This window comes from Aotus nancymaae, unplaced genomic scaffold, assembly GCF_030222135.1.
Source record: "Aotus nancymaae isolate 86718 unplaced genomic scaffold, 86718_ANA_hifiasm-v0.15.2.pri h1tg000049l, whole genome shotgun sequence".
In the NCBI taxonomy this organism is placed as follows: Eukaryota; Metazoa; Chordata; class Mammalia; order Primates; family Aotidae; genus Aotus; species Aotus nancymaae.
The window spans coordinates 30,275,077-30,284,835 of record NW_026988463.1 but is presented as its reverse complement, the minus strand read 5'-3'; the positions used below and the strand labels follow the sequence as shown (position 1 = coordinate 30,284,835).

The window sequence follows — 9,759 nt, the reverse complement described above, 5'->3', positions numbered from 1 at the left end:
AGCTCATTTTGTTTGATGCAAATACAGCACTTAAAAATGTACATTTGTGTTTATCCCCTAAATTTTATACTTTGCAATCCAAAAAACTGTTATATATACACTCATGGTGTGGATTATGCTACTCTCTTTACACAGTTAGTGAATACATTAGTATATATTTTTGTGTTGAGAATTATTTTATAGATTTTATTCACTCCCATACATTAGAAGCACTTCTTTTTACTCTTATTTCATCTTGAGTCAAATTTAAAATTCTCCCTATGTCCTCTTGGTAAATATGTAATATGTGTATATGTTTATCAGGGACCATTGACATTTATGGATGTGGCCATAGAATTCTCTCTGGAAGAGTGGCAATGCCTGGACACTGCACAACAGAATTTATACAGAGATGTGATGCTAGAGAACTACAGAAACCTGGTCTTCCTCGGTGAGAATAACTTCAATACACATTCATAATATACCATAAAGATTTTATTTTATTTTATTTGTAAAACATTTTTGGTAATTTTTGCTTTGTATAGATAAGTTTATGATCTCAGTTTTTAAAAAAATGTTTAGAAATTTGTGTAGAGAGGAATATCTTCAAGATGTTTCATGTCGATCTGAATTTTACACATTCCTGAGCTGATCTGTATTTTTCACTATAGATTATTGGTAATGATGGAAAGTTGGTAGCTTAAAACATTGTCTCCTACACCAAAAAATCTAATTGCCACCACCAATTATTTTCTTTGTTGTTGTTGTTTGTTTGTTTGTTTTGTTTTTGAGATGGAATCTTGATCTGTTTTCATGCTGGAATGTAGTAGTGCAAACTTGGCTCACTGCAGCCTCCACCTCCTTGGTTTACACAGTTCTCCTGCCTCAGACTTCTGAGTAGCTGGAATTACAAGCACACGCCACAACCCCCAGCTCCTTTTTTTTTTGTATTTTTAGTAGCGATAGGGTTCAGCATTTTGTAAAATCAATGTGCAAAAATCACAAGCATTCCTATACACCAATAATAGACTTAAAGAGAGCCAAATCAAGAACGAACTGCCATTCACAATTGCTACAAAGAGAATAAAATACCTAGGAATACAACTAACAAGGAACGTAAAGGACCTCTTCAAGGAGAACTACAAACCACTGCTCAACAAAATAAGAGATGACACAAACAGATGGAGAAACATTCCATGTTCATGGTTAGGAAGAATTAATATCGTGAAAATGGCCATACTGCCCAAAGTAATTTACAGATTCAACGCTATCCCCATCAAGCTACCAATGACCTTCTTCACAGAACTGGAAAAAACCACCTTAAACTTCATATGGAACCAAAAGAGAGCCCGCATAGCCAAGTCAATTCTAAGCAAAAAGAACAAAGCAGGAGGCATCACACTACCGGACTTCAAACTCTACTACAAGGCTACGGTAATCAAAACGCATGGTACTGGTACCAAAACAGAGATATAGACCAATGGAACAGAACAGAGGCATCGGAGGTGACACAACATATCTACAACCACCCGATCTTTGACAAACCTGATAAAAACAAGCAATGGGGAAAGGATTCCCTGTTCAATAAGTAGTGTTGGGAAAACTGGCTAACCATATGCAGAAAGCAGAAACTCGACCCCTTCCTGACACCTTACACTAAAATTGACTCCAGATGGATTAAAGACTTAAACATAAGGCCTAACACCATAAAAACACTAGAAGGAAACCTAGGCAAAACCATTCAGGACATAGGCGTAGGCAAGGACTTTATGACCAAAACACCAAAAGCATTGGCAACAAAAGCCAAAATAGACAAATGGGGCCTAATCAAACTCCACAGCTTCTGCACGGCAAAAGAAACAGTCAATAGAGTGAATCGGCAACCAACAGAATGGGAAAAAATTTTTGCAGCCTACCCATCTGACAAAGGGCTGATATCCAGAATTTACAACGAGCTAAAAAAGATTTACAAGAAAAAAACAAACAAGCCCATTCAAAAATGGGCGAAGGATATGAACAGATACTTTACAAAAGAAGACATACAAGAGGCCAACAAACATGAAAAAATGCTCATCATCACTGGTCATTAGAGAAATGCAAATCAAAACTACATTGAGATACCATCTCACGCCAGTTAGAATGGCGATCATTAAAAAATCTGGAAAAAATAGATGCTGGAGAGGATGTGGAGAAATAGGAACACTTTTACACTGTTGGTGGGAGTGTAAATTAGTTCAACCACTGTGGAAAACAGTGTGGTGATTCCTCAAGGACCTAGAAATAGAAATTCCATTTGACCCAGCAATCCCATTACTGGGCATATATCCAAAGGATTATAAATCGTTCTACTATAAGGCCACATGCACACAAATGTTCATTGCAGCACAGTTTACAATAGCAAAGACCTGGAACCAACCCAAATGCCCATAGATGATAGACTGGACAGGAAAAATGTGGCACATATACACCATGGAATATTATGCAGCCATTAAAAATGAGGAGTTTGCGTCCTTTGTAGGGACATGGATGAGCCTGGAAACCATCATTCTCAGCAAACTGACACAAGAACACAAAACCAAACACCACATGTTCTCACTCATGGGAGGGTGTTGAACAAGGAGAACACATGGACACAGGAAGGGGAGCACTATACACGGGGGTCTGTTGCAGGGGATTGGAAGGGACAGCGGTGGGGGGGAGTTGGGGAGGGATAGCATGGGGAGAAATGCCAGATATGGGTGAGGGGGAGGGAGGCAGCAAATCACACTGCCATGAATGCACCTATGCAACAACTTTGCATGTTTTTCACATGTACCCCAAAACCTAAAATGCAACAAAAAAAAAGAAAAAAAAATATGTATATATACAAATTTAAAATATTTCCTAAATATTTAAAAATTTCTGTTGTAAATTATTATTTTGGGATTAATTTATGAGGATATTCTATTATGTCATTCTTACAGAGCAAACTAGTAACTTGAGAACTGGAGAATATGAGCAACATTCATGTTTATTTATTTATTTTTAATAAAACAGGTACTGCTTTGTCTAAGCCAGACCTGATCACCTATCTGGAGCAAGGAAAAGAGCCTTGGAATATGAAGAGACATGAGACTGTAGCCAAACCACCAGGTATGTGAGAATGAATGTGACAGATGAGAGGTCCAAAAGCTGAAGAGAAAGTCAGTCTTTAAAATGTGATTTGGGAAGCTGTGTTCAAAAGGAAATGAAATAGTTTCTGGGATGCCTGAGGAGTTTGTATTTTGCTCTCACACAGAGGTACCGTCTGTCTTATGTTTTTAAATTTTCTAAAGATTCTACTTTCTCTTTGGTGATGTTTATTCAAGTTTACAATGAGAGCCCAAAGTCTGCTTCATGAAGTATTAGAGACTGCACAATCTGACTGCTTTTCCACTGTTATGGGGAACACAAAAATCTGCATAATTTTGAGAAACCTCTTGTTTTAAATTCTCTTTTAGCATCATGCCTGAAATGTGTGAGTGGTGGTTTATGTCCCATGTTTGTTGTTGTTGTTCATTTCTCTACACAGTCCATCCACATTTTGTTACAATAGACTTGAAACACAGTTTAATATTATAAAGTATGATGTCCTTCTGCTTTGTTCTTTTTCCTCAAGATTGCTTTGGCTATTCAAAGTTTATTGTAGTTTCATGTATATTTTACAATTGTATTTTTCATTACTTTGAGAAAAATACCACTGAAATTTTGAAAGGGAATTTGTTGAATCTATAAATTACTTTGGATAATAGGGCATTTTAAAAATATTTATTCTTTCAATCCATAGACATAAAAATTTTAAATTTATTTTTGTTTTCTTTATTTTTTTTATTGATATCTTATATCTTTCATTGTAAATATTATTTACATCTGGTTAATTATTTTCTTAGAAATTTATTGTTTTAATGTTATTCCAAATAGATTGTTTTTCCATTATATCAGAGAGTTTAAGTGTATGGAACCATAACTTATACTTGTAATTTAATTTTATTATATTTTTCTTATTTAATGAGTATATTAGTTTAGACAAGTTTTAATGTACTGTTTATAGTTTTTTATATATAAGATTATATAATCTATAAATGGCAACTTTTTACTTATTTGTCTTCAATGTCTTTAAAAACTTTTTGACTAATTCTTCTGCCATGTAGTTTCAGTGCTGTGTTAAAATAGAAGCATTGACAATGGGCACAATATAGGTTTGCATTGGTGTCTGTGAATTTGAAGGAGCAAATACCTCTTCAAGTTTTTGTAAAATGGTTTTAGAAGGTAAAGATTTTCTTTTGCTAGGCCCCCTGGTGATGGGATGCTCTCTGGGTTTGTAGTGGAGAAGGTTTGTAGTTTGGTTTGTCACAAGACTTCTGAGTGTACATTAGGGTCCACCTTTAGTTGGCTTGTGACAAGGAGCTTGGGTAGTTATAATTTCCATTTTATTTTTAGACAGACTGAATATCCTTCAGGACTTTGATTTTTAGAGCAGACACTAAGGGACGTGTCTGCAGTGGGCCTTATATCAGGATGTGGATCAGTATGGCTTTCACTGAATACCAGAGGACTCTTCTTTCTTTCTTTTCTTTTGAGACAGAGTCTCACTCTGTCACCCACACTGGAGTTCAGTGGTGCAATCTTGGCTCACTGCAACCTCTGCCTCCCAAGTTTAAGCAATTCTCTGCCTTAGCCTCCGATTAGCTGGGAATACAAGTGCCTGATGCCTGGCTAATTTTTGTATCTTTAGTAGAGATGGGGTTTCACCACCTAGGCAAGGCTGGTCTTGAACTCCTGACCTCATGATCCACCCACCTCAGCCTCCCAAAGTGCTGAGATTACAAGAATAATCCACAGCATCCGGCCCAAAATAGGATTTTTCTAGGTCACTGTGTTTTTTTTTTTTTTTTTTTTTTTTTTGAGACAGAGTCTTGCTCCGTCGCCAGGTGCCAGGCTGGAGTGCAGTGGCGCAATCTCGGCTCACTGCAACCTCCGCCTCCTGGGTTCAAGCAATTCTCCTGCCTCAGCCTCCAGAGTAGCTGGGATTACAGGCGTGCACCACCACGCCCAACTAATTTTTGTATTTTTAGTGGAGACGGGGTTTCACCATGTTGGCCAGGATGGTCTCGATCTCTTGACCTCGTGATCCGCCCGCCTCAGCCTCCCAAAGTGCTGTGATTACAGGCGTGAGCCACCACGCCCGGCCACTGTGTGGGTTTCTATGTAGTCATATCTGGCCATGAACTGTGGTCCAGGAAACTGAAACTGAGTCATTGAACAGCTTCAGAGATCACAGTAAAGGCCAAGGTCTGCCAGCCTGCCTGCAGGTCTATTAATTTGTATCTTCCTCCAGGCCTCTGGAGTGGAAGGCCTCTCCCAGATGGTTGCTGGGAGGAGTTTGGGATGGTTACAGAGTAAGTTCACAATTATCAGTGAGACCAAGTTGGGTGGACCATTCATTTCCTGGTCTTTAGCCAAGCAGAGGTCCTGTAGTTTGCTACATTAATGAAGGCCTGCCTTCTGAAAGGGACACTCCTCAATTTTGGGCTTTAGCAGAGTTTCACAACTTCCTTCCTGGATCTCAAAGTTCTATTAAAGGCACTTATTTTTGAGATGGGGATCTTGCCACATAAATCAGCCTGGTCTTGAAATACTTTCCTGCAACAATTCTCCAACCTCAGTGTACCATGTAGCTGTCATTATAGGGGTGAGCCATGATGTCTGACTCCAGTATGTAGGCATTTTTGTCAGGGATGGCTGACAAATTTTCTTGCTCTGGGGGAACGAGAAAATACAGCATCTGTTATTTTTCCATTTTACTGATGTTACTATCTCTATCGATTTCTACTTTCTGTCTTCTATTTCAAATTTGTCTGCCACATTAGATTCAGACATTTAGGACAATATGTTAGAATATACATGTTATGCATGTGTTACAGAATCTTTGAGGTGTCAGTTTTTTTTTTCTGGAAACCCTCTGTGGCCGGTGGCCCCATTACTTGAGTTCTTTTCCTGCATCTAGGAAGAATAAGGTATGCAGACAAGTGAAGGGTGAAGAAAACAAAGAGGATATTTATTTAGTGTTAGAAGAGTTCAGAGGGAACCCACAGTGAGTAGCTCCTCTCTGTGGGCAGGTCATCCCATCAATTGTTTAGCTCTCAGCAGAGAGGAGGCCTTAAGAAGAGGCTTCTCTCTGCAGGCAGGTTGTTCAGAGGTCTCTGAAGGTCTGTGAAGCTGCCAGCAGAGAAGGTAGCTCATCTCTGCAGCTGATCGTCACATGGTTTCTGTGTCCTCTGCCCTCTCTGTCTGAGGCCAGGGCTTTTCTGGACCTCAGAGGGGAGTAAGGTCATTACAGTTGGTCCATGGGTGGCCATACGTGGGCCAGGAGGAGGCACCAGAAGTCCTCATTCTGGTCTGTGGGCCCCTAAAGGTGGCACTCTACAAGGGACTTACTCTTTTCTGCCATGAAATCTGTCTACCTCCTACTGCCATTTATGACCCATGGGCTTGGCTCCAACCCTGCTCTGAGATTGGAGTGTGCAGGTGCTGGGAGAAGAGTGAGGCCATGAAGCAGGAGCAGAGACCTCCAAGCCAGCAGAAATGGGGGAGCACCTTCCCAGGACCCCAAGGCTGTAGGCAGCAGAGATGCCAATGTCTTCTACATGGGAGGGTGGCTGCAGTTGCTCCCAGGGAGCTCCAACCCCACCAACTCAAAAGGGGCAGAGCTCCTGCTTGTTCTTGTGTAGCAGGAGGCCCAGGTCTGTAGCCATGAGTCAGGCAGCTGCTGCTGCTGCACCTGAGAGGAAAGATCCTGCCCTCCCCCAGTGAAAAACATGATTGACAAAAGAAATTTAGTCACCTTTGTGATTTACAATAACCTAACACAATAACTTTAATTATGATTGATAACACAAACTCAGACATCAGAATTCCAGGAATCCCATACAGTTTTTGGAACACACATTAACATTTTCACTAAAATATTACCTGAATATCAAACACTATCTGATCAACAATCCTATGTCAATAAACATGTCAAATAATCCTGCTTACCTCTCCCTTGGAAGCCCCAGGGGCCCTCTGTAGCATCCAAAAGCTAGGGGTTAAAAAAGACAATTTGGAAGCTTTAAAGACCCAAAACACTTAATAGAAATTTAGGTTACCATAAGTCATCTGTTTAAAAGACACATAGTTTTTTTGTTTTGTTTTTTAAAGCAAAAACTCTACAAGAGGGAAGATACAGTATTTCAAACAATCTGTTTCTTGTCTTTTCCTTCTTTTTTAGATGGTTTATTCATAAGTCAAAGAAAAATCTTTCTTCAAGGGAAAGAAAGCCAAATTTCACACTTGCATTAGTCTATTATTGTCAACCCCAACTTTTAAAATGAAACCTTATAGATAATTTCATCCAATCTTAACCAGTTCGACCATGAGGTACAATTCTTATTGAATTTTATAACCCTTTACAAATTTGTGTTAAAGAGTAGGTCAGAGCTTCAAGACACCCTTGTTGTACTTTTATTCCAATGTTCAATTTATGGAAAAACCAAATTAATATTTTATTGAATTTAATCAATATGTGGACACATAGATCCTCTTTATAATTTTTACACACTTTCCATAACTTGTTTAAGCCTTTAGGTTTATCTTATTTAAGAACAATCCTTTAACTCTCTAAACTAGGCAAAAATTTGCATTTTCACACCTTCTTACAGTCTTTCATTAAAGACATAGTTCACTTTCTTTAAACATCTTGCATGCAAATCTGTTTTCAGTAGTCTCATTACATGTTATAATGGCAACTGTTAACAATCCTTAATTTTGGTGAAATACCTGGTAAGTTATTTCAGTTTTACATACTTAGGTGCAGATCAGGTTTGACTGTTTCTGGCATAGCTAGGGACATGGCATATGTTTCCAGCTCTTACCAACCTGTAAAGTAGGAAAGTCAAACAAATTTAAAAGTCCAAATAACCAGTTAGTGACCTTGAAGCATTTAACCAACCTAGTTTCTTACTTGCATAATTTGAAAAGTACATCTACATTTTATAGACATTTCTATTTGATTTTAGCAATAATTTTAAAGCTAGCTTATTTACTTAAGTTATATTTAAGTCACATGTATTTAAAAATTGCTGGCTGGGTGCATTGACTCATGCCTTTAATCCCAATACTTTGGGAGGCCAAGGTGGGCAGATCACCTCAGGTCAGAATTTCAAGATTAGCCTGGCTAATTTTAGTAGAGATGGGGAAACTCTATCTCTACTAAAAATACAAAATAATCTGGGTGTGGTGGCATACCTATAATGCCAGCTATGAAGGAGGCTGAGACAGGAGAATCCCTTGAACTAGGGAGGTGGAGGTCGCAGTCAGCTGAAATAGAACCACTGCACTCAGACCTGGGCAACAGAGTGAGAATCTGTCTCCAAAAAAATAAAATAAAATAAGAAAGAAAGAAAAAAATTGCTTACACTTACTTACATGAGCACTCTTACTTACAGACCAATTTGGTAGACACAACATTTAACAATAAGTATATAAACAAACACATCTAGACATGTGTACACACAAACTAAGATCTAATAGCTTGGAACCCTAGCCATGACATAGCAGTACAATCTCACTGGTTTTATTTGGTTTGGCCCAATAGCTAATCCAATAAATGCTGTGAACCAAAATTTTGGGTAAGGCAGTTTAAAGGCCCAACCTCTCCAGACTCCAAGGAACTCTGGGACCAAACAGCACCAAAGGAGAGTATCACATGCTAACTACACCCACTGCTTAGAACCACAGCATAAAAGCCTATATACATACAATGCCGTTTCACTTTCCCATTCAGTGGTAAACTCTACATTTCATACAGTGTTTGGGGTGGAGTGGTAATTCAAATGTAAGAATTTTTTTTTTTTGAGATGGAGTTTCACTCTTGTTGCCTAGGCTGGAATGCAATGGTGCAATCTCAGCTCATTGCAACCTCTGCCTCCTGGGTTTAAGCAATTCTCCTGCCTCAGCCTCCCAAATAGCTGGGATTACAGGCATAAGACACCGTGCCCAGCCTGAGAGACAATTCGAAGTAAGGTTTACTACTAGACCTCAGAATCTGTGCCAGGGGTGTCCCCTTTTGGGATCCAATCTTAGAGTGCCAGACGTCTCTGACTTTAGGTTGGAACTGGTGTCATTTTATGTTTTCCTCCCAGAGGCAATGGCCTACTATGAGATTTATAAGACCACACTTTCGTGTGCTAACCATCCCACTAGAGTGGTAGCCATGAGGTAAAAGGCATCATAGCTTTATTATTTTCACGGTATTTGATTTAAGTGCTTGACCCCAAAAGATTGAGACCAGGCTGGTAAACATTTAAAGAATCCCTCTCTGCAAGAAAAAATTAAAAATAGCCAGGCATGGCTGGGATTGTGGTCCCAGCAACTTGGGAGATTGATGGGGCAGAATTACTTGAGCCTGAAGGTGTCAGGCTACGTTGAGCCATAATTGTGCCATTGAACTTCATCTTGGAATCTTGGATGACAGAGTGATATCCTATCTTTATTTATTTGTTTTTGTTTTTCAGATGGAGTTTCTTTTTTGTTGCCCGGGCTGGAGTGCAATGGTGTGATCTTGGCTCACTGCAATCTCTGCCTCCTGGGTCCAAGTGATTCCCATGCCCTAGCCTCCTGAGTAGTTGGGTTAACAGGCTTGTACCACCATGCCCAGCTAATTTTGTATTTTTAGTAGAGACAGGATTTCTCCATGTTGATCAGGCTGGTCTTGAACTCCCA

The 9,759-nt window shown here is 39.3% G+C and overlaps 1 protein-coding gene across 1 annotated transcript in view; it reads left to right on the top strand.

The window, feature by feature from the left end:
- Nucleotides 1–9,759, top strand: part of LOC105734021 (zinc finger protein 724-like) — a 52,733-nt gene that overhangs the window by 26,898 nt on the left and 16,076 nt on the right. The window contains exons 2-3 of the mRNA XM_064362733.1: nucleotides 304–430; nucleotides 3,016–3,111. Of these exons, the coding sequence (XP_064218803.1) occupies nucleotides 304–430; nucleotides 3,016–3,111 (223 nt within the window). The remainder of the gene's footprint in view (nucleotides 1–303; nucleotides 431–3,015; nucleotides 3,112–9,759) is intronic.